General features: G+C 45.6%; 1 protein-coding gene across 1 annotated transcript in view; it reads right to left on the bottom strand.

The window, feature by feature from the left end:
- Nucleotides 1-17,114: 17,114 nt before the first annotated feature.
- Nucleotides 17,115-25,322, bottom strand: part of LOC311140033 (metabotropic glutamate receptor 8-like) — a gene marked incomplete at its 5' end in the record, with an annotated part of 79,541 nt that continues 71,333 nt past the window's right edge. The window contains 2 exons of the mRNA XM_084175003.1: nucleotides 17,115-17,881; nucleotides 19,796-20,039. Of these exons, the coding sequence (XP_084031129.1) occupies nucleotides 17,832-17,881; nucleotides 19,796-20,039 (294 nt within the window). The 3' untranslated portion in view covers nucleotides 17,115-17,831. The remainder of the gene's footprint in view (nucleotides 17,882-19,795; nucleotides 20,040-25,322) is intronic.

Raw genomic sequence — 25,322 nt, 5'->3', positions numbered from 1 at the left:
TTGAGGGAGAGCAAACAGATCTTGTCAAGCTTTTGGACAATATGGTACACCTCTTAACATCAATTTGCTGCAGAGTAGTCAACCCTATGGCAAAAGTTGATGTCCTGAAGGATGCCATTGATGGACATCTCAGTCCATCACCATACCTTGGGTACCTTTTCGAGAGCACAGTGTACCAACTCAGTCTTGTGCCAGAGGACGAAAAGGTCATTCGGAGACAGTGCATCAACTACATTGTTGCTTTAAGCAAGCAAGGCAAGCAAGGCAAGCAAGGCTCCCAGACAACCTAGAAGCCTTGCGAAACATGGCCTTGTTCAGTGTTAAGGAAACACTAAAGCACAATAAAGGCACCACTGAAATTATTAAAGTAGCTGAGCTACTGGGGTACCAGTCCCAAACAATTGATAAAATTGTTTCCCAAAGTGGGCCTCAACTGAAAATACAGTCGAGTTTTGGAGTGAAGTGAATAACTACACAGATTTTAAGAACTGTGCAAAGCTGAACTCGCTGCCCTCTCCTCCCACACTCAAATGCGGAGGTTGAACAGCTGTTCAGCCAAATGGTGTGGTCAAGTCAAAGTTACGAAATAGAATGTCACTGCACACGCTCAACTCCATACTCCTGGTGCGGTATGGACTGAAGCTGGCTGGTGATACCTGTTACCAGCATAAGCTACCAAGTGAAGTTCTGCAGCAGTTTGGCACCACAGCGACATACAGCTTTAAGGCCACTCCATCCTCTTCTGCTGGTTCCAGCTCCGTGACAATGCAGTGGACAGTGAAGATGAAGAGGATTTCCTTGCCAATCTATAATTCATCATATTTACAGTACGTATGCAAGGAGTGGACTTTCTGGAACTGGCGGCGACACACAGCTGATGGTGGCAGTGTGCACCGCAGTGTGAGCGAGAACAGTGGCAATATCTGGAAGAAACCATTGAGCAGCTAGCCAGCCAAGCAGCACAACAACCTGGAGAGAGCAGGAGAGAGACGCCTAGCGCACACACCATTATTTGAATTAAGTTGGTTTTTCAATAAGATAGCATATATACCTTGTTATTAGCTTGTACCTATAATTGTTGATCAGTTGGGTAGCATGTTAACTAACTACCAATATACTGCTTAAAACTATAATTATTCAGAATGTGTAGGTTTACTAGTTAAAAAGAAAATAAATAAAATGTAATTGTTCAGTAATGTGTAATGTGTAATTGTTCAATAATGTAAGGTGTTGTGTTTAAAATTAAAATATCTGATCATATAAAATGTGTTGTGTTTATATTACTTTTACAAATAAAAATATGTGAAAGATATTTTGTCATATAGAAGCAAACCAGATGGACATCATGAAAATGATCGGAGAGGTTGCGTGTAGAGGAAGTTCAGGAGTAAAAACAAACAAAATATAATTATTGTAAAATTGACCGTGTACATAACATTTATATATTATGTATAAGCTGGAAGTAGAGCAATAAGCATTGTTGTTCACTAGTTTACTCCAATTAGGGAAGGGGTGGTGGGGTTGGAAAGTAATAAAGGGAAATATATTTTTGATATTTATATATGTATGTATTCATATGTATGTATATATACAGTGGGGAAAAAAAGTATTTAGTCAGCCACCAATTGTGCAAGTTCTCCCACTTAAAAAGATGAGAGAGGCCTGTAATGTTCATCATAGGTACACGTCAACTATGACAGACAAAATGAGAAAAAAAAATCCAGAATATCACATTGTAGGATTTTAAATGAATTTATTTGCAAATTATGGTGGTAAATAAGTATTTGGTCACCTACAAACAAGCAAGATTTCTGGCTCTCACAGACCTGTAACTTCTTCTTTAAGAGGCTCCTCTGTCCTCCACTCGTTACCTGTATTAATGGCACCTGTTTGAACTTGTTATCAGTATAAAAGACACCTGTCCACAACCTCAAACAGTCACATTCCAAACTCCACTATGGCCAAGACCAAAGAGCTGTCAAAGGACACCAGAAACAAAATTGTAGACCTGCACCAGGCTGGGAAGACTGAATCTGCAATAGGTAAGCAGCTTGGTTTGAAGAAATCAACTGTGGGAGCAATTATTAGGAAATGGAAGACATACAAGACCACTGATAATCTCCCTCGATCTGGGGCTCCACGCAAGATCTCACCCCGTGGGGTCAAAATGATCACAAGTACGGTGAGCAAAAATCCCAGAACCACACGGGGGGACCTAGTGAATGACCTGCAGAGAGCTGGGACCAAAGTAACAAAGCCTACCATCAGTAACACACTACGCCGCCAGGGACTCAAATCCTGCAGTGCAAGACGTGTCCCCCTGCTTAAGCCAGTACATGTCCAGGCCCGTCTGAAGTTTGCTAGAGTGCATTTGGATGATCCAGAAGAGGATTGGGTGAATGTCATATGGTCAGATGAAACCAAAATAGAACTTTTTGGTAAAAACTCAACTCGTCGTGTTTGGAGGACAAAGAATGCTGAGTTGCATCCAAAGAACACCATACCTACTGTGAAGCATGGGGGTGGAAACATCATACTTTGGGGCTGTTTTTCTGCAAAATACCAGCAACAGTGTGTGAAAACCTTGTGAAGACTTACAGAAAACGTTTGACCTGTGTCATTGCCAACAAAGTGTATATAACAAAGTATTGAGAAACTTTTGTTATTGACCAAATACTTATTTTCCACCATAACTTGCAAATAAATTCATTTAAAATCCTACAATGTGATATTCTGGATTTTTTTTTCTCATTTTGTCTGTCATAGTTGACGTGTACCTATGATGAACATTACAGGCCTCTCTCATTTTTTTAAGTGGGAGAACTTGCACAATTGGTGGCTGACTAAATACTTTTTTCCCCACTGTATATATATATATATATATATATATATATATATATATATATATATGTATGTATGTATGTGTGTATATACAGCTTTGGAAAAAATTAAGAGACCACTGCAAAAATATAAGTTTCTCTGGTTTTACTATTTATAGGTATGTGTTTGGGTGAAATTAACATTTCTGTTTTATTCTATAAACTACTGACAACATTTCTCCCAAATTCCAAATAAAAATATTGTCATTTAGAGCATTTATTTGCAGAAAATGAAAACTGGTCAAAATAACAAAAAAGATGCAGTGTTGTTAGACCTTGAATAATGCAATGAAAATAAGTTCATGTTCATTCTTAAACAACACAAAACAAATGTTTTAACTTAGGAAGAGTTCAGAAATCAATATTTGGTTGAATAACCCTGATTTTCAATCACAGCTTTCATGCGTCTTGGCATGCGGAAGCAAGTTTTCTTTCAGGACAACCTTGTACGTGGCTTGATTCATGCGTGCTTCACGAAGACAAATCTGCCCGATTCCAGCCTTGCTGAAGCACCCCCAGATCATCACCGATCCTCCACCAAATTTCACAGTGGGTGCGAGACACTGTGGCTTGTAGGCCTCTCCAGGTCTCCGTCTAACCATTAGACGACCAGGTGTCGGGCAAAGCTGAAAATTGGACTCATCAGAGAAGATGACCTTACTCCAGTCCTCTCCAATCCTTTTGGTCTATTGCAAACCTCAGCCTGGCTCTTCTTTGCTTCTCATTGATGAAGGGCTTTAATCTAGCTTTGCACAACTTTAGTTTCGAACCGTCCTCGCCGTGCACTTCACCCTTTGCCATTATTTTTGTAGGTCACTTGATGTCATCCTATGGTTGTTGAGTGACATTCAAATGAGTTGGCGGTCATCCCGGTCAGTAGAGAGTCGTTTTCGCCCTCTGCCGGTCGGTAGCTTTGTTGTCCCCAATGTCTGCTGCTTGACCTTGTTCTTATGAACCGCCGTCTTTGAAATTTTAAGGATGGAAGCATCCTGATGCTCACTGTATCCCTCTGCCAGTAAAGCCAGAATTGAACCCTTCTTTTCCTCACTCAAAACTTTCCTTTTCAACTCTTTTGGCATGGTCAATAGTTATTTTTTGATTAATATTACTTTTGAGGTACTACTAGCACTGTTTTTGCCATCCAGCTGGTCCTATTGCAAGAGGATAGTGATGAACATAGCAGTGGTTTTTATACTTTTCCTCGTTAAATAAGATTTGTTTCAGGTGATCACCAAATCAGTATCTAATTCAGTAGAATGAGGTGTGCCTGTGTTGGAATTCAACAGACACTGGAATGGAATGGCTGTCATTCATGTAGAGATGCTGATTTAAGAAAAATGTGCAGTGGTCTCTTAATTTTTTCCAGAGCTGAATATATATATATATATATATATATATATATATATATATATATGCCATTTAAATTACAGGTTGTAATGCAACAAAATAGGAAAAACGCCAAGGGGGATGAATACTTTTGCAAGGCACTGTATGTCGGCCTTCCACATCTGAATGGTTTGGCATACAATTAAATCAAATAGCTAACAACCCCCCCCCCCCCCCCCCACCCCACCCCCCCCCCCCCCCCCCCCCCACACCCAAAACAATCTCCCCCCAAAGGGTTACACTTTTAAGAATTAAGTAACTTGTCACTTCAAGGCAAAACTGTTCCTGTGCCATTAGACTGAATTGCCTTGAATTTTGGAAAGTGCATTTAAGCATTTCAAAGGGAATTTATTCTGAAATGCCAAAAGTTCAGCATGGAGGTTTTTTAGTGTCTGTCTTCAGAAATTATCTCATGTGACATTTTGGATCACTTAGGGACAACAGAAGGATCAAAAGAGAAATTAAGCTTCAGTACCTCTTCTCTGAAATATGATTAACTTAAAGAGATTCTCTGGTACTTTTGTATACTTTTTACCCAGTAGTTCTGAAAGTAGCACTCACGATCCAAAAGTGGTTGTTGTCCAAATATGTGCAGATATGTGCGCCACGTCATTGCTCTTTCTCTCTCTGCTGTGTCCACTGAGCCATTGGGCCCACCCTGCAACCTCATTGGATAACGCTGGGCAGGCTTCTTGATAGCTGTCACTCATATGCGAGGGTGTAAAGGTCATTGGCTAGAACTTGAATTGCTAGGGGGCTGGCCCACGTGGTGGGAAATGTAGGGAAAATGACGCTTCACAGCTTCAAGAAAACAGACGCTTTCAAACTAGGGATTTCATCGCTAATTGAGGTAAGAAATAAATTCTGCTCATAGATCATGCATGTATGAACAACACATTGACACATCCAGCCTAAAGCGGGAGGTTTATAAAATGCTTTCTTAGTTGCCAAAGTACCGGAGCATGTCTTTAATGCCCAGGCAACAGCTAGTCTTCCTGGGGTCAGACACATAACAAAAAATAAAGACACACTGTGGACAGCCACTTTATCTGCTGCAATCATTTCACAATAACAGGCTTCAGTATTGATTACACTTGAAGTCGGAAGTTTACATACACTTAGGTTGGAGTCATTAAAACTTGTTTTTCAACCACTCCACAAATTTCTTGTAACAAACTGTAGTTTTGGCAAGTCGGTTAGGACATCTACTTTGTGCATGACACAAGTCATTTTTCCAACAATTGTTTACAGACAGATTATTTCACTTGTAATTCACTGTATCACAATTACAGTGGGTCAGAAGTTGACTGTGCCTTTAAACAGCTAGGAAAATTCCAGAAAATGATTTCATGGCTTTAGAAGCTTCTGATAGGCTAATTTACATAATTTGAGTCAATTGGAGGTGTACCTGTGGATGTATTTCAAGGCCTACCCTCAAACTCAGTGTCTCTTTGCTTGACATCATGGGAAAATCTAAAGAAATCAGCCAAGACCTCAGAAAAACAATTGTAGACCTCCACAAGTCTGATTAATCCTTGGGAGCAATTTCCAAACGCCTGAAGGTACCACGTTCGTCTGTACAAACAATAGTATGCAAGTATAAACACCATGGGACCACGCAGCCGTCATACAGCTCAGGAAGGAGACGCGTTCTGTCTCCTAGAGATGAACATACTTTGGTGCGAAAAGTGCAAAACAATCCCAGAACAACAGCAAAGGACCTTGTGAAGATGCTGGAGGAAACAGGTACAAATGTATTTATATCCACAGTAAAACGAGTCCTATATCGACATAACCTGAAAGGCCGCTCAGCAAGGAAGAAGCCACTGCTCCAAAACCACCATAAAAAAGCCAGACTACGGTTTGCAACTGCACATGGGGACAAAGATCGTACTTTTTGGAGAAATGTCCTCTGGTCTGATGAAACAAAAATAGAACTATTTGGCCATAATGACCATCGTTATGTTTGGAGGAAAAAGGGGGTCCTTGCAAGCTGAAGAACACCATCCCAAACGTGAAGTATGGATGTGGCAGCATCATGCTGTGGGGGTGCTTTGCTGCAGGAGGGACAGGTGCACTTCACAAAATACAGTTGAAGTCACAACTTTACATGCACCTTAGCCAAATACATTTCAACTCAGTTTTTCACAATTCCTGACATTTTATCCTAGTAAACATTCCCTGTCTTAGGTCAGTTAGGATCACCACTTTATTTTAAGAATGTGAAATGTCATAATAATAGGAGAGATAATTATTTATTTCAGCTTTTATTTCTTTCATCACATTCCCAGTGGGTCAGAAGTGTATATGCACTCAATTAGTATTTGGTAGCATTGCCTATAAATTGTTTAACTTGGGTCAAACGTTTCAGGTAGTCTTAAACAAGCTTCCCAGAATAAGTTGGGTGAATTTTAGCCCATTTGGAACACCCATTTGCGACCAAGCTTTAACTTCCTGAATAATGTCTTGAGATGTTCCTTCAATATATCCACATATATTTCCTTCCTAATGATGCCATCTACAGTGACTTGCAAAAATATTCATCCCCTTTGGCATTTTTCCTATTTTGTTACATTGCAACCTGTAATTTAAAATAATTTTTATTTGAATTTCATGTAATGGACATACACAAAATAGTCCAAATTGGTGAAGTGAAATTAAAAAAATGACTTGTTTCAAAAAGTTCTAAAAAATAAATAAAGGAAAAGTGGTGCGTGCAAATGTATTCACCCCCTTTGCTATGAAGCCCGTAAATAAGATCTGGTGCAGCCAATTACCTTTAGAAGTCACATAATTAGTTAAATCAAGTCCACCTGTCTGAAATCTAAGTGTCACATGATCTCAGTATATATACACCTGTTCTGAAAGGCCCCAGAGTCTGCAACACCACTAAGCAAGGGGCACCATAGAGACCAAGGAGCTCTCCAAACAGGTCAGTGACAAAGTTGTGGAAAAGTACAGTTCAGGGTTGGGTTTAAAAAATATATCAGAAACTTTGAACATCCCAAGGAGCACCATTAAATCCATTATTAAAAAATGGAAAGAATATGGCACCACAACAAACCTGCCAAGAGAGGGCCGCCCACCAAAACTCACGGACCTGGCAAGGAGGGCATTAAAAAGAGAGGCAACAAAGAGACCAAAGATAACCCTGAAGGAGCTGCAAATCTCTGCAGCAGAGATTGGAGTATCTGTCCATAGGACCAATTTAAGCCGTACACTCCACAGAGCTGGGCTTTACGGAAGAGAGGCCAGAAAAGATCCATTGCTTAAAGAAAGAAATAAGCAAACATGTTTGGTGTTTGCCAAAAGCCATGTGGGAGACTCCCCAAACATCTGGAAGATGGTACTCTAGTCAGATGAGACTAAAATTGAGCTTTTTGGCCATCAAGGAAAACGCTATGTCTGGCGCAAACCTAACACCTCTCATCACCCCGAGAACACCATGTTTTTCATCGGCAGGGACTGGGAAACTGGTCAAAATTGAAGGGAAATTCTTGAGGGAAACCTGTTTCGGTCTTCCAGAGATTTGAGACAGGGACGGAGGTTCACCTTCCAGCAGAACAATGACCCTAAGCATACTGCTAAAGCAACACTTGAGTGGTTTAAGGGGAACATTTAAATGTCTTGGAATGGCCTAGTCAAAGCCCAGACCTCAATCCAAATGAGAACCTGTGGTATGACTTAAATATTGCTGTACACCAGCGGAACCCATCCAACGGAACCCATCCAAGGTATGAAAAATGTATGCACTCACTAACTGTAAGTCGCTCTGGATAAGAGCGTCTGCTAAATGACTAAAATGTAAAACTGTAAACTTGAAGGAGCTGGAGCAGTTTTGCCTTGAAGAATGGGCAAAAATCCCAGTGGCTAGATGTGCCAAGCTTATAGAGACATGCCCCAAGAGACTTGCAACTGTATTTGCTGCAAAAGGTGGCTCTACAAAGTATTGACTTTGGGGGGGTGAATATTTATGCACACTCAAGTTTTTTTTATTTTTTTGTCTTATTTGTTGTTTGTTTCACCCCAAAAAATAGTTTGCATCTTCAAAGTGGTAGGCATGTTGTGTAAATCAAATGATACAAACCCCCCCAAAATCAATTTTAATTCCAGGTTGTAAGGCAACAAATTAGGAAAAATGACAAGGGGGGTGAATACTTTCGCAAGCCACTGTACCTAGGCTCCTTTCCCCAACACCCTTCCCAAAACAGCCAAACTTAGAACCCTGCTGTGCCCCTGGTCCAAGGGCTATCCACAGCCTCGTCATAGACTCCTGCTACAGCCTCACAGCAGGTTCCTTCATTAAAATTTCACCACAAAGTGCATGAGTGCTGCCCAAAGCTCCTCGTTATGCTAACCACACCACTCCGGGCTGGCAGGCACAACCTGACATGACCAATAACTAACGCCAAGTCAGATGCCTGTTGGCACATTGTAAATGGGCCTTGAAAAGCCATCTTTCATTTCTGCCCGTTAAATGAAATGTCCCTGATTTTCTGCCATGGGCAGACAAGGTTTTATATGTAGAAAATTGCACCGTGCAAACCCGCGGGGGCTTCCATTTTGCGGTATCAAACGTCATTACAATAATGGACCTGAGCTTTTAAGGCAAATACCTGATAAAATGTTCTCCAAGAGGATAGGCTTTTGGCCTCTAGACCTGGGAGAACAGGCAGGTAACGTGTGTATGGGCAGACAGGGACACGCAAACACACAAAAGAGACACACATGCACATGCTTGCACGCACGCAGGTACACACACTCAGCCTCTCCAAAACAAACGTATCCATTCAAATTCAAACAACATCTATCAAAAAGTACCTGCCGCCCTGTGTTGGGCACAACCATGCATTTTAACTGGCAGCATTCAGGACTAAGTGAGCTGAGCCACAGTCACTGCGGTTTCCATTCTCTAGCTGGAGTGATAGAGAGTGGCGTTGGAGAGTGTGGCTGCCAGCCTGAGCCTAGCCAATTGATTGCTGTGAAATTCAAAGAGACACCTTATTTTTACCCAAGATCCTCTACTCTCTTTGGTTTTGGGTTTATAAGCGTCTGTGGTGTTCCTGCTCCTTAAGCCTGCAGCCAGGGCCCGCTTTAAGATCAATCATTTTGAATATCACAAGATGGGCGGCAGGTAGCTTAGTGGTTAAGAGCGTTGTGCCAGTAACCGAAAGGTTGCTGGTTCCAAGCCGACTAGGTGAAAAATCTGTCAATGTGCCCTTGAGCAAGGCACTTAACCCTAATTGCTCTGGATAAGAGTGTCTGCTAAATGACTAAGAAGGTCAAGATAAGTATCTTTAAACTCGCCAGTTGTGGTAATTTAATCAATCGAGCTTGACAACAGTTAATTCCTGTGTGTAAACTTGGCCTAAAGATTCCAATGATAATCACACTGTAGATTCAGTTCACAGAGCACAATGCAGCCAAAACAAACATCCCTGGAGTGGTATTTTAAGAACTGCTCAGTCTTTGAAGAGACTCTGTGGAGTCTGTGGGTAACATTTATTTTGAGAGGACTTGACCATGGCCCTGTAGCGCTGTTTAATTCATCAAAAAATATTAAAAGGAGGGAAGAGCCAGAGCAGCGGCACAGTGTGTCATTGTTCAGACACAAAGCGGCGTGACAAGGCTCTGACAGACTGCTGTATCACCCTTTGAATTAGTGCAATACTTAACAAGATCAAATGTCAGCTTCATTCCCCGAAATTAACTCTCTTTGGCACAGTCAATGAAACCAATTATGCTCAACGCCGAGACATGCCTTTTGAAATTAATATTTTGGGAAGGGGGAAAAGAGATGTTCCTCGATGTGCTGAACGTCTCACTTCAAATCAAAATCAGTTGGACTCACCCAGACAGCATCCTGACGTTCAGTCCAGTTGGACGAAGCACTCAACAATCCCCAGAGGAAGTCTCTCCTCTCCACTTTTTCTCTTCTCTTCTTTCTCTCTTCTCCTCCATTTCTTTTTTCTCCCAGGTAGAGGTTAGGCAGCCTGCTTTTAGTTGTTTTAGTGATTGTCAGATATACCTACATAGGTCATTGCAATACAACATTTACACAACATAAGTTTGTCTCAAGATATTCGCATGAAACTTCCAACAGATTATATTTTAATAATGTACAGTGTATCCTGAAAGAGAGCCTAAGGCACACAAACAGCCCTCAGAAACAGATGGTCTGTTATGATACACACGTAGTCGTTGTATTAGCTTTCTGATCCTAGTGGAGTCATGCTAGGCTCTTTGAACATCTTCATACCCAACACAGCAAAGGCTACATAACAAAGGCATGCTCAAAAACACCAGCCACCTTTTTTAATGAAATAACTTCCTTACACACAGTCGATATGACAAACCTAATTTATCAGACTAGCAGCTGGAAGGGAAGCAGGCTGCACGAAGCAGGCAGCAGGCAGGCATCCATATTGGTGCGGTGCAGGCTGCAAAACAGAAACAGGCGGTGTTGTGTTGCCCGTCTGCTGCACTAGGCTCCGTTCGTTCCGCTGTTAAACACACTAACGGTATTCTCTAACGGACGCTCCCTCATTAACGGGAGAACACACCGGAGCGATGCGGCGAGTGGCGGGGAGCAGCAGGGAACGGCGGGGAACGCTGACTGGCAGGTGTGACATTTCTGACAGCTCGCCGTCCGTCCCAGGTGTCTGTCCATTGCCGTCGACGACGTCTGAGCGGAACGGGCTGATCGGAACACAACACAGTCGTATGTTTATATAGTCTCACCGGAAGACCATGCAGGAATCAAATAACTGTAAATAACTAAAAGGGAAATATTGGGCATGAAAAGCATGTGTGGTGTTTGTTTTTTTCAATACTGGTGCCAGCGTGTGCCAGACGGTCACATCTGCAAACACACCTTCAGTATGTGTTTGTTTATTTGGTTTATATTCATTTCCCACAGTGAATTGTACCCTATTTAGTCTAAATGAAAAGGTAGACCAGTGTGTGCGTGTGTGTGTGTGCGTGCGTGCGTGTGTGTGTGGTTTACCAACCGGTAGCTTTGAGATTAAACCTGTTCTCCACTTCTACAGGCCTCTGGGGAGCCTCTGTTCTCAGGTCCTAAAACAATAGAGCTGCTATAGTACATTGGGCTGCAGGAATACACAAACAATGAAATATTCTGACTCACATTCCGGGTAAAATCTTATTATGGAAGGAAATATACAAAACACAGAAATAACCTCCCTTGAGGCCCTAGTGTGTGACTAACCTGAAAAACATTCCACCAAACTCAGATTACAACTATATCTCCTCAGGTTTTGGATGGGAGCAAACACTTGCAGACAGTCAGACAAGCAAACCATTGAAAAATCTGTTTGGAGAAAGTGACTTGAAAATGGAAGTGTTCAGACAGCCCTATCCACTGCTCCTGTTGATGTCTGTGCTGTATAGAAGAGGGTGTTTTAGGACAACAGAATGTCCATGACAGCAGAGAGAGAGAGAGAGAGAGAGAGAGAGAGAGAGAGAGAGAGAGAGAGAGAGAGAGAGAGAGAGAGAGAGAGAGAGAGAGAGAGAGAGAGAGAGAGAGAGAGAGAGAGAGAGAGAGAGAGAGAGAGAGAGAGAGAGAGAGAGACAGAGAGAGAGAGACAGAGAGAGAGACAGAGACAGAGCTGAGAAGATGAAAGGTCCAGTGTTGCCAACATCTGGTCAGGGTGTCATGGCAACCACATCCATAATCTGAGCTGAAATGTAGAATAATCTAGTGATCCATGCTACCCATCTCCATACACACGCACACACACACACACAAACAAACAAAACACACACACACAGAGAGTGGAGGACCATCTACCTGCTTCACCTCAAGAAACACACACACGCTCGAGTGCACACACAAACACGCACATACATGTGTGAGAGGATCCATAGAGAGAGAAGTCTCCTGGTGTTGTGTGTGTAATCTATCGTCCCTGACAGTGACAATGGTCTGTGTAACTGGTAATTGAATTAGCCTGCAGGTAAATAACTAGGATTACTGTCACTGCTACCCTATCAGAGGTAGCCCTGACCAGGGGTCCTGTCTGCTGCGGAGTTGCAGGTTTAGACCCCCAAGACCACTGCCAGGTTATAATACACCCTCTGATTTTCCTTTCAACCACCACTTCTTATCTGTCAGTATGCTAATGGTCAGACTTGAATGGGAAAGGCAAGACTGTATTTTTGCTATGCATTGGGCTGTAGAAGGAACGCATGAGAATAACATTGATCAACGGCAGACAGCGATCCTTTATTTATTCTATTGTAAAATGACTGCTGTTTGGCCCGCAAGCCGCTTCCCATTATACGTGTTGTAAATACAAATCATTGTGCTGTCCGTGGCCTATTATTTTCAGTGTTTTTCTTTTCATTTCATTGTAAAGGGAGGTTGGGCTCACACAAAGGGACATCAGTTAAACAAAGCCCTGACTTTTATTACTTTTAATCTGACATACAAAGCTTGTCTGTTGTTGTATATAGGAAAAGGTGTTGTTTTCTTCGTTCAGCTTTATCGATCTTTCCTCTCCAGTGAGAATGAATGTATTGATGCAGCGCACTGCTTTTCAGATCTCATGTATTGTTTAACATTTCGACATTTGGTGAAATGTAGCAGGCTAGTTCAGAAACATGAGGGATTCGGCCCTCACTGTCTACATTTAGACAGGCACACACACACTGGTGAACAGGCACACACACACTGCCTTCTCATCATCTACCCAGCTTGCGGATAGCTTCTCCACTAGTAGCTACTTCAGTATGGAAGACAACAGCCCTCGGTGGAGTGGTAGAGGTTTGTAACGCTGTAAGACCAGGAAAAATCTATGAAAGAAATGTGTTGTGCTCAAAACGGAAAGACTTCGTTTTGCTGTGTGTCAGGAAAAGTGATTTGCTGTATTGATGGTTTAATACAGAGAGCAAAGAAAAAGGAAAATCTGCCATCTTGGGTGTAGGGAAACATTGTAACACTCTGGCTCTATGGACGTTTATATTGAGCCAGGGTTGTTCATTTTCTTGTGTTTGGGTGTATTTCATTTGGTGGTGTGTGGTATGGGTGAGTTTCATTTTGTTTGTGTCATGTGGTGATTGGTCGATGACTCCCAATCGGAGGTAACGAGTGTCAGCTGTCGGCTCGTTATCTCTGATTGGGAGCCATATATATTCTGTGTGTTTTCACCTTTGTTTTGTGGGTTATTGTTTCTGTGTTGCTGTTAGTGTGTTTCAGTATTTTGAACTTCACGTATCGTCATTTGTTGTTTTCTTCGTGGTTGCTTTAATTAATAAAGTCATCATGTTCACTCGCAACGCTGCGCATTGGTCCGCTCCTTCAGACGATCGTGACAGAATAACCCACCACAAAAGGACCAAGCAGCGTAACAAGCGTGTCCAGGAGCCGAGGGTCTGGACATGGGAAGAGTTATTGGACGGAAAGGATCCTTGGGCACAACCGGGAGAATATCGCCTCCCTCGTGAAGAGCTGGAGGCAGCCAAAGCCGAGAGGAGGTGGTACGAGGAGGCAGCGCGAAGGCGAGGCTGGAAGCCCGTGGAAGAGAGGCAACCCCAAGAAATTTTTGGGGGGGGGCACATGGCTTGGGCAGCTGGGCAGCAGGAGGCTGCCACAGGGAGAAAAGGAGAGAAGGCTAACGGAGTACGGGAGCCATTGGCGAGTGGAAGGAGGGAAGTTGTTGTGGCACGGCATGAGAGACTGAAGTGTGTTCCCAGTCTGGTCCGGTCCGTTCTTGATCCCCAGTTAAGGCCAGTGGTGGGTGTTCCCGGTACGGACCGGTCTGTTCCTACTCCACGCACCAGGTCCACGATGTGCGTCGCCAGCCCGGCCCGGCCTGTTCCGGCCACTCGCACCAGGGATAAGGTGCGCGTCGCCAGCCCAGCCCGGCCTGTTCCTGCTCCACGCACGAATCCTACGGGGTGCGTTACCAGTCGGCCAGAGTCTGCCGTCTGCCCAACGGCGCCTGAACTGCCCGTCGGCCCTATGGCGTCTGAACTGCCCGTTTGCCAAGCGCTGCATAAGCCGCCCGTCTGTACTGAGCCTGCAAAGCCGTCCGTCTGCCATGAGCCTTCAGAGCCTTCCGCCAGACAGGAGCCGCTAGAGCCTTCCGCCAGACAGAATCATACATCTGCTATGGAATCAGCAGGAGCCGACGCAGCCCATACTAGACTGGAAGCTCGGGTTCGGGACCAGGAAGAGCAGCTCCTGCAGATGGGAGCCGCCCTGCTGGAGATGTTGACTGCAATCCGAGGCTGGGGTCCGCCTCCACCGCCAGTCTCCCAGCCAGCACCATCAGCCAGCTATGAGCAGCCAGATCCGTCAGCCAGCCATGAGCAGCCAGATCCGTCAGCCAGCCATGAGCAGCCAGACCCGTCAGCCAGCCGTGAGCAGCCAGACCTGTCAGCCAGCCATGAGCAGCCAGACCCGTCAGCCAGCCATGAGCAGCCAGATCCGTCAGCCAGCCATGAGCAGCCAGATCCGTCAGCCAGCCATGAGCAGCCAGATCCGTCAGCCAGCCATGAGCAGCCAGATCCGTCAGCCAGCCATGAGCAGCCAGACCCGTCAGCCAGCCATGAGCAGCCGGACCCGTCAGCCAGCCATGAGCAGCCGGATCCGTCAGCCAGCCATGAGCAGCCAGATCCGTCAGCCAGCCATGAGCAGCCAGATCCGTCAGCCAGCCATGAGCAGCCAGATCCGTCAGCCAGCCATGAGCAGCCAGATCCGTCAGCCAGCCATGAGCAGCCAGACCCGTCAGCCAGCCATGAGCAGCCAGACCCGTCAGCCAGCCATGAGCAGCCAGATCCGTCAGCCAGCCATGAGCAGCCAGATCCGTCAGCCAGCCATGAGCAGCCAGATCCGTCAGCCAGCCATGAGCAGCCAGATCCGTCAGCCAGCCATGAGCAGCCAGATCCGTCAGCCAGCCATGAGCAGCCAGATCCGTCAGCCAGCCATGAGCAGCCAGATCCGTCAGCCAGCCATGAGCAGCCAGATCCGTCAGCCAGCCATGAGCAGCCAGATCCGTCAGCCAGCCATGAGCAGCCAGATCCGTCGTCCAGCCGGGATCCGCCAGAGCCGTCCAGCCAGGATCCGCCAGAGCCGTCCAGCCAGGATCCGCCAGAGCCGTCCAGCCTGGATCCGCCAGAGCCGTCCCGTCAGGATCTGCCAGAGCCGTCCAGCCTGGATCCGCCAGAGCCGTCCCGCCAGGATCCGCCAGAGCCGTCCAGCCAGGATCCGCCAGAGCCGTCCAGCCAGGATCCGCCAGAGCCGTCCAGCCAGGATCCGCCAGAGCCGTCCAGCCAGGATCCGCCAGAGCCGTCTAGCCAGGATCCGCCAGAGCCGTCCAGCCAGGATCCGCCAGAGCCGTCCAGCAAGGATCCGCCAGAGCCGTCCAGCCAGGATCCGCCAGAGCCGTCCAGCCAGGGTCCGCCAGAGCCGTCCAGCCAGGATCCGCCAGAGCCGTCCAGCCTGGATCCGCCAGAGCCGTCCCGCCAGGATCCGCCAGAGCCGTCCAGCCTGGATCCGCCAGAGCCGTCCCGCCGGGATCCGCCAGAGCCGTCCAGCCGGGATCCGCCAGAGCCGTCCAGCCGGGATCCGCCAGAGCCGTCCAGCCGGGATCCGCCAGAGCCGTCCAGCCGGGATCCGCCAGAGCCGTCCAGCCGGGATCCGCCAGAGCCGTCCAGCCGGGATCCGACAGAGCCGACCAGCCGGGATCCGCCATTCAGCCTGGTACTGCCCCTTAGTCCGGTGCTGCCCCTTAGTCAGGTACTGTCCCTTAGCCCGGTGCTGCCCCGTAGTCCGGTACTGCCCCTTAGTCCGGTGCTGCCCCTTAGTCCGGTGCTGCCCTTTAGCCCGGTGCTGCCCCTTAGTCCGGTGCTGCCCCTGAGTCCGGTGCCGCCCCTTAGCCCGGTGCTGCCCCGTAGTCCGGTACTGCCCCTTAGCCCGGTGCTGCCCCTTAGTTCTGTACTGCCCTTTAGTCCGGTACTGCCCCGTAGTCCGGTGCTGCCCCTTGTCCCGGTGCTGCCCCTTATCCCGGTGCTGCCCCTTATCCCGGTGCTGCCCCTTAGGCCGATGCTGCCCCTTAGTCCGGGGTTGCCCCTTAGTCCAGGTGGGGTTAGGTGGAGGGTGGTCATTGGGAGGAGGCTACCAAAGCAGGTTGTGACTGTGGTGGGGTGGGGATCACGACCGGGGCCAGAGCCGCCACCATGGACAGACGCCCACCCAGACCCTCCCCTAGTCCTGATGTTGGTGCGCCCGGAGTTCGCACCTTTAGGGGGGGGTACTGTAACACTCTGGCTCTATGGACGTTTATATTGAGCCAGGGTTGTTCATTTTCTTGTGTTTGGGTGTATTTCATTTGGTGGTGTGTGGTATGGGTGAGTTTCATTTTGTTTGTGTCATGTGGTGATTGGTCGATGACTCCCAATCGGAGGTAACGAGTGTCAGCTGTCGGCTCGTTATCTCTGATTGGGAGCCATATATATTCTGTGTGTTTTCACCTTTGTTTTGTGGGTTATTGTTTCTGTGTTGCTGTTAGTGTGTTTCAGTATTTTGAACTTCACGTATCGTCATTTGTTGTTTTCTTCGTGGTTGCTTTAATTAATAAAGTCATCATGTTCACTCGCAACGCTGCGCATTGGTCCGCTCCTTCAGACGATCGTGACAAACATGTAGAGATTCAGATTGTCAGAAACAACCTTAGAGGGACAGGTGGGAGGGATGGGTACAGGACTGGGAATGTTACATGTCATTTAGTCTTTGTCCTCATAATTTAAAATCGATAAATATAGTAATTAACCAAAACATAAAATTGGTGTCTGCATTGTATCTTAAAAGCACAAGCAACAAATCTACACATTTGCAAAACATTCCTTTATTATAAATAAATCATTTGTATAAAAACTGGCATGCTTCAACCAGGGCATTTACAGATTCACAACCCTGGGCTACCCATCCAGTTAGCCGATCGATACAAGAGACAAACTTTCTGAGTATGCAAGGTCGCACGACAGCTGGGACAATAATTAAAAACTCTTCACAACCACAAAAATACTTACAAGTAGAATAACAATAAACATCATGGTCGATTCTCGTAGTTTCTTCTATTATCTCTTTTAATTATTTTTAATTTTTAAACTCTTTTAATGTATTTTTATCTCCCTTATGTATAACTTTTACACCGTTTTGTTTTGTTTTGTTTTTCTTATTTTTTCTTCCTTTTTTTCTCTGGACCATAGAGCCTGCAGAGATTTTTGAAGTCTCTTTTTTTTCACAGTTAGTTCAAAGTTCATGGCAGGACCGTTGTGCTGTGATTTGCAGGAAGAGAGCGAACGGAGCCCACTGATTGGTGGTTGATCTTTGTGGTCCCGCCTCTCTGGTGGTTGTAGGGTTGATGCTGTCAGAACAATATAAAATGTCTCATGCTTGGTTACCGGTGTCGGTGGGAGCTCCGTCTGTCTGTCCATCTATTTGTCCGTCAGTCCGTCATCTGTCTGTCTGAGTGACAGCTCTTCTCCTCAGCTGTTCTCGCCCCTGGGGACCCTCCCGCCACTCTGGTGCTGTTCAGATGTTCAGATGGCATGATTACTGTAGCTAACATATGTTGTCTTAGTTGATGAAGCTGCCAGAGGGGAAAAGAGGGGAAGAGAGGAGAATAAATATATCAGGGGATATATATTTCCTATTGACAGTAATATTAGTGCACACTAATGCGTCTGGGGTCTGAGGCTGTGTTTTGTCAAGTCCATTATGTTACACGTCCCCTGTAGCTGTTGGTTGTAAATGTCATTTGTTTTTAAGCGACCAGGGACCGCTGGCGCTGAGCTATTGTCAAGACGGTCCCATGTGCCCGCCTTGTTAAGGAGGATTTAAAAAAGAGACAATATGTCACACTGTAGGAATCAAAACTGTTCCAACAGTTTCTTCTTCACACAACACAAACCCTAGGCAGTTAGTATTAGAAAATAATGCCTCAGGCAGACTGTGGTTTGTGAAACTTAACTCTGTATGAGTCCAGACAGCAGTTTGTGCCAATGAGGGAATAGATGAGCAGTGACCCGTGCTATGTGTTGTGTTGTGTTGTGTGTGTGTGTGCATGCGTGTGTGATCACATGCATGTGTGTTATTGTGTGTTATTCTAGCCGACCAAACTGCTGACTGTGAGACTTCTGGGCATACAGGTCTGTAATGAAGAAATAGTTAAACCTGCTCCAGCTCAGAACACAGAACACAGTATATGAAGCCTAATTACTCCAAACATTCCAGAACCTTCTCAACCTCTCAGAACACCCAAATCAACTCTGTGATAAAATAAGTGTTTTAAACACCCACTGAAAATTCTGAATCTCCACTGGAGAAAGAAGAACAATTCCAGGTCGTAGTGTTGATGAGGCACGATTGGCTCCACACACAACAAAGCTTTGAAGTTTACGTAAGCTGCTCCACATAGTTAAGTTGAATGGGAAGCTCATGTTAACACTCTGTATGTGAAGCAAAGAATTGTGCTAAAAAAACAGGCACTCAAGCTGCTCTATCAAGAACATTGTTTACAGTTCAGACATTACATTTTCGCTATTGAAAGTACTGATATTTGAATGAGAGTCATATGAAAAAGGACCCAACCTACATTTACGTCATTTAGCAGACGCTCTTATCCAGAGCGACTTACAGTTAGTGGATACATAATATTTGTTTTATACTGGCCCCCCGTGGGAATCGAACCCACAAACCTGCCGTTGCAAACGCCATGCTCAACCAACATCCCTGCCAGCCATTCCCTCCCCTACCCTGGGCCAATTGTGCGCCGCCCCATGGGTCTCCTGGATTCGAACTAGGATCTCTAGAGGCACAGCTAGCACTGCGATGCAGTGCCTTAGACCACTGCGCCACTCGGGAGGACATGTAACTACTGTTATACTGTAGTTGTAGAGATTATCAAAAGGTTGTTTATATCAGTGTAGTTGTATAGATTATCAAAGTTGTGTGTTAGTGTAGATCTATGGATTAGTGTTTTTAAGTGTATAGATTATTCGTTATATTAGTGTAGATCAAGGATCATCAACTAGATTCAACTAGCCGCGGGCCGATTTTTTCTTGAGCGGATGGTCGCGGGGCCGGTACATAATTACAAATAATTTGTAGACTGCAAATTGACCGCAAGAAGCCTAAACAGATATAATATTTGACTAAAACATAACCATTTCAAACCTTGCTTACATTTGTATATGATCACGTGTCTACTATGCGTGGGAATACTTGGCAACAGATTTCTTAAAATAAAATCACTTGGATATGATTTCCTGGTATTTTGACAGTCTTTTATGTCCAACAATTAAAATTCAATTAACATTATTATTATTTTTTACTTGGGGGACCAAATAAAACCACCCGCGGGCCAAATTCAGCCCATGGGCCGTCAGTTGGGGAACCCTGGTGTAGATGTATTTATGCATACCATTAGTATAGATGTATACAGTATATCATTAGATATAGAAGTGTATTATGTATAGGTTAGTAAAGGTGTGTTCTTACTCACTGTTGGTCTCCATGCTCTCACACAGCTCCGTCTTGACCTCTCCATTGGGCCGGTCGCCTCCCTTCTGCAGCTTGCCTGACATGGTGGCGGCGGTGACGATGGCCTTGAAGCTGCGTTTACGCTTGGGGATGTTCTGCTCCGGGTGGAAGATGATGACGTAGACCTTGGGCATGTACAGCATCCCCAGAGAGACAGAGGCGCTGAGACTGAGGGAGATGGTCAGGGTGGTGGTCTGAATGTACATCTGGAGAGGGGAGAGGGGAGAGGGGGGGGAACGAGGGAGGGAGGGAGAAGAGAGAGCGAGAGAGTAGATGCATCAATATACTGTAACCATTCTACAAGTGAAATAGACATTCTGCTAGTGTTGCCCTTTTTCTAAAACTATACACTGGCAGAAACTAAACACTAACAACTGTACACCGACCAGACACTGATATAAACCATACGCTGACATAAACCATACGCTGATATAAACCATACGCTGACATAAACCATATGCTGACATAAACCATACGCTGACATAAACCATACGCTGACATAAACCATACGCTGATACAAACCATACGCTGATACAAACCATACGCTGATACAAACCATACGCTGATACAAACCATACGCTGATATAAACCATACGCTGATATAAACCATACGCTGATACAAACCATACACGGATATAAACCATACACTGGCTACTGTACTTTGTCAGAAATTATACTTGACAAAACCCCTATTGTATCGTATCACTGAGTGGAGGCTTCATCAGAAATAAACACAAACATGCGCAAGCACACACGCACGCACACACACAAACACACACACCCATCCACCATCGGAGAGATTCCTCTCAAAGCGCAGCCACTCATCTGTGTCCATCCCTGACTATAGTGTGGCGTAGGAATCCCAGCTAGCAGATGGCCAGTCACGCTTCTTCAGTCACAACAACACAACACAGCCCCGGCTAACCAGCGTAGCGTTCCGCTGAGGAGGCAAAGAAACCAGTGATCAACCACCCCACCCCCTCCCTCGCCAAGAGAGAACAGGCGTGAACAGATTACACATGTCGACAGTAATACCAAGTTACAATATATCCTCTCTAATGAGATAATCTGTAAAGAAGATGAGAGAAGGCTTAGACGTTGAAGTGTGTGTGTAGAGTGGTGGAAATTATCCAAACATTATGTTGAATATAAAAATAAACTACATTCATCAATCTGACTCTATTTTCATGTGAATGCTATAGGCCCATAATCATATCCAGTGGGTATAGCCAAGGTTGCGAGCCTTACGTCACCACTCTGAATAATATAAGATACACGTGTCTAGGTTTACCGTTATGCAAAGAGGCTAAGGGACAAGGAGCTAATATCTTGCAATCAATGTCCTACCATTTAATGATTGAGTTAACCTTAGATCAGAGATGCATAGCTGTCACGCCCTGGCTCTGGGGACTATTAAATGTTGAGCCAGGGTGTGGATTTTCCTTGTATAGTTTTCTATGTTTTTCGTTCTAGTTCGTGTATTTCTATGTTGGCCAGGGTGGTTCCCAATCAGAGACAGCTGTAGCTCGTTGTCTCTGATTGGGGACCATACTTATGCAGCCTGTTGGCACATGTTTATTGTGGGATCTTGTTCCGGAAGGTTTGTGTTCAACCCAGGACTTCACGTATCGTTTGTTTTGTTGTTTTGGTTCGTGTTGTGTACTGAAATAAAAGAATGTACGCATATCAGGCTGCGCCTTGGTCCGCTTCATCTAACGACGATCTTGACAGAAGATCCCACCTCGACTGGATCAAGCAGCGTGACGAGGAGAGAGGATGGACGTGGGAGGAGATGAGTGAGAGTCTGGCAAGAGGGATGGAGGCCATGTTCACGGGGGAGAGACAAGCCCCAAAAATGTTTAGGGGGGGGCTCACACTGTGGACGGCGAGGCAGCGGGAGGCCGCGATAGAGCGGTTCGGCAGGTTAGCAGAGGAGGCCGCCAGGTTACGGGGGCCACTGGTCACGAGGGAGAAGGAGAGTGTGGAGGCACGGCGAGAGGAACTGAGTAGGCAGCAGAGGGAGCGGAGGTTTATGAGGAAACCCAGTCCCGCTCCTCGCACCAAGCAAGTGGTGTGTGTCACCAGTCCGGTCCGGCCCGTTCCTGATTCCCGCACAAGGCCAGTGGTGTGTGTTCCCAGTACGGTCAGGCCCGTTCCTGCTCCCCGCACCAAGCCAATGGTGCGCGTCGCCAGCCCGGTCTGGCCTGTTCCTGCTCCCCGCACCAAGCCAATGGTGCGCGTCGTCAGCCCGGTCCGGCCTGTTCCTGCTCCCCGGACTAAGCAAATGGTGCGCGTCGCCAGCCCGGTCCGGCCTGTTCCTGCTCCCCGCACCAAGCCAATGGTGCGTGTCGTCAGCCCGGTCCGGCCTGTTCCTGCTCCCCGGACTAAGCAAATGGTGCGCGTCGCCAGCCCGGTCCGGCCTGTTCCTGCTCCCCGCACCAAGCCAATGGTGCGCATCGCCAGCCCGGTCCGGCCCGTTCCTACTCCCCGCACCAAGCCAATGGTGCGCGTCGTCAGCCCGGTCCGGCCCGTTCCTGCTCCCCGCACCAAGCCAGTGGTGCGCGTCGTCAGTCTGGCACGGTCCGTGCCTGGTCCGGCACCGGTCAGCTGCTCCACGCCGGAGCCAGAGCAATCAGCTCCACCGGTGTTCAGTCCAGCTCCGGCCAGCGGGGCCAGACCAGACCAGGGGCGCAACGGGGGGGTAGGGAGAGTGTGGTGGTGTGGATTTTCCTTGTTTAGTTTTCTATAATTTTCGTTCTAGTTCGTGTATTTCTATGTTGGCCAGGGTGGTTCCCAATCAGAGACAGCTGTAGCTCGTTGTCTCTGATTGGGGACCATACTTATGCAGCCTGTTGGCACATGTTTATTGTGGGATCTTGTTCCGGAAGGTTTGTGTTCAACCCAGGACTTCACGTATCGTTTGTTTTGGTTCGTGTTGTGTACTGAAATAAAATAATGTACGCATATCACGCTGCGCCTTGGTCCGCTTCATCTAACGATGATCTTGACAATAGCATAGAGACCAAGCATATATGCTATGTATATTGTGAATAACATTTACCATTAGACATTTCACCAAACAATAATTCAAGGAATATTACTCAGAAATGTGAGGACTATGGTTCGTATCCATTTAAAAGTAAGCAGAATTATTACAGTTACACCATAAGAATACAATTAACAGATGATACACACCAGAAATCTTCGCGATAAAAATAATACAAAATATCCTATGTCTTAACAGCATAGACATTTTACCACTATGACATACAAAACGTACATCAGGAGTTTGGTTTACCAATAACTACATTATCTAAATATTTTATTCTTCCAAGAGTGCCAACTCCCAGTATCTCCTATCGTCTCATTAACATCACTTTGCATGGCCCAAAACATTAAAACAAAAGGCATAACACTTCACACATTCTCTAGTCTAATCACCACACCTCAACACTGTATGATAAGTGCACACATCTGTGTCGCTCCTCTCTGAACTATCCGCCGTCAAGCGTACAGAATAACACAGTTTCTCTGTAACAATAAATCCATAGCACTTACAGTACAATGAAACATATCAAAATTCATAGCTCTTTATTAACTCTTGAAACAATGCGAACATGACAATTTTATTCACACAGTAACATTAATTTTGTCGATTCAAGTTTCATCAGTCTTCACCTCTCCTGGCTTCAGTGACCCTAGGACTTCTGTGGGATGTCTCTTCATTGAGATTGCCACAAGGTGTTTGACCCCTATGATAGCCAACAGATGGTCTGTCATTCAAACAATGCCATACATTGTGATCGAGTCATCACGCTGGGCCAGCAAGTTGCTAGAGGCATCTTCATCACTGGCCTTCATCATCGTTCACATTTGTTAATTCTCTCTATTTCCAACTATGTGTCTGTCTGTATGTATGTATGTGTGTGTGTGTGTGTGTGTGTGTGTGTGTGTGTGTGTGTGTGTGTGTGTGTGTGTGTGTGTGTGTGTGTGTGTGTGTGTGTGTGTGTGTGTGTGTGTGTGTGTGTGTGTGTGTGTGTGTGTGTGTGTGTGTGTGTGTGTGTGTGTTGTGTACATATGCATGCGTGTGTACAGTGTGCTCTGACAATGTACTAACGGTGTTGACTGGAACACATCTCTAGGCAGGCCTTGAGGCCTGTGTGACATGACTTCGGCATGGCAGCAGTATGAACTGTGTGTCAGTGTGTGTCAGCTAGCGTTAGCGTTATAAGTGTGAGTTAGCTAGCGGGCTAATATGATACTTCATTAGCCGTAACAGGATAGGTACTGTTTGGCATAGCACAGAGAATTTTCAACAAACCTTAACTTGCCGATACTATCTTTGTTAGGCCAAACATGTATCTTCTTAAATGCCCGTGTCCAGTTGGAGGTGGTTCGTTTGAATTGAGAAAATACTGTGTTATTAAAATAAATACATGTTTTGATTCATGAAGCAATCCAACAATCTGCACACTGACATCTTGTCTATTTCAAATCTTCTCTCATTGATTGAGACAGCTGAGTGTCATCATGACATGCTGCACTTTAGGGTAGACTCACCTGTCTCAATCAATGAGAGAAGATTTGAAATAGACAAGATGGCGGCATACACATTGTTGAATTACTTCATGGAGCAAAACATTTTCAAAATTCTAACGAACCACCTACAACTGGTCACAGACATTTTAAAAAATATATGTTTGGCGAATCGAGAACAAAGATAGTATCGAAAATTCTCTATGCTACACCAAACAGTACCTATCCTGTAACGCCTAATGGAGCATTATATTAGCCCGTTACAATCTGCTAGCTACAGGTAACTGCCAAAATAATGAAAACACTAAATGAGGGATACAAAGCAGGTGCTTCTACACAGGTGTGGTTCCTGAGTTAATTAAGCAATTAACATCCCATCATGCTTAGGGTCATGAATAAAAATGCTGGGCAGGCCAATATTTTGACTACCATGGCTATGCCCTCATAGGATGACAATGCCCCCATCCACAGGGCATGAGTGATCACTAAATGGTTTGATGAGCATAAAAATGATGTAAACCATATCCCATGGCCATCTCAGTCACCAGATCTCAACCCAGTTGAACACTTATGGGAAACCTGGAGCGGCGCCTGAGACAGCGTTTTCTACCACCATCAACAAAACACCAAATGATGGAATTTCTCATGGAAGAATGCTGTGAGGGTAGAATCTATGTGTGAGCAGCTCCTCAATGCCAGCTAGGTTTGACTCTTATAGCAGGTCACCCTGTTAACTAAGCTCTCTGTCCCTGTGACATCACTCTCCTCTCACATCAGCTCTGGAGAGTACATATCGTACCAACACAACAGCAGCTGCCTACAGGGAGAATAAGGCTAGAGAACACACCATTGGGCATTTATGCAGTAGGTGCTACTCATACAGACTAAGGTAGGGAAGAATCCTACCAAAAAACGACCACTTCATTCAAACTGTCACTGTCTCCCACCGACAT

This window comes from Coregonus lavaretus (assembly GCF_964263955.1).
Source record: "Coregonus lavaretus genome assembly, chromosome: 13".
NCBI lineage: Eukaryota > Metazoa > Chordata > Actinopteri > Salmoniformes > Salmonidae > Coregonus > Coregonus lavaretus.
The sequence above is the reverse complement of the archived record's forward strand: the minus strand, read 5'-3'. Positions and strand labels throughout refer to the sequence as shown.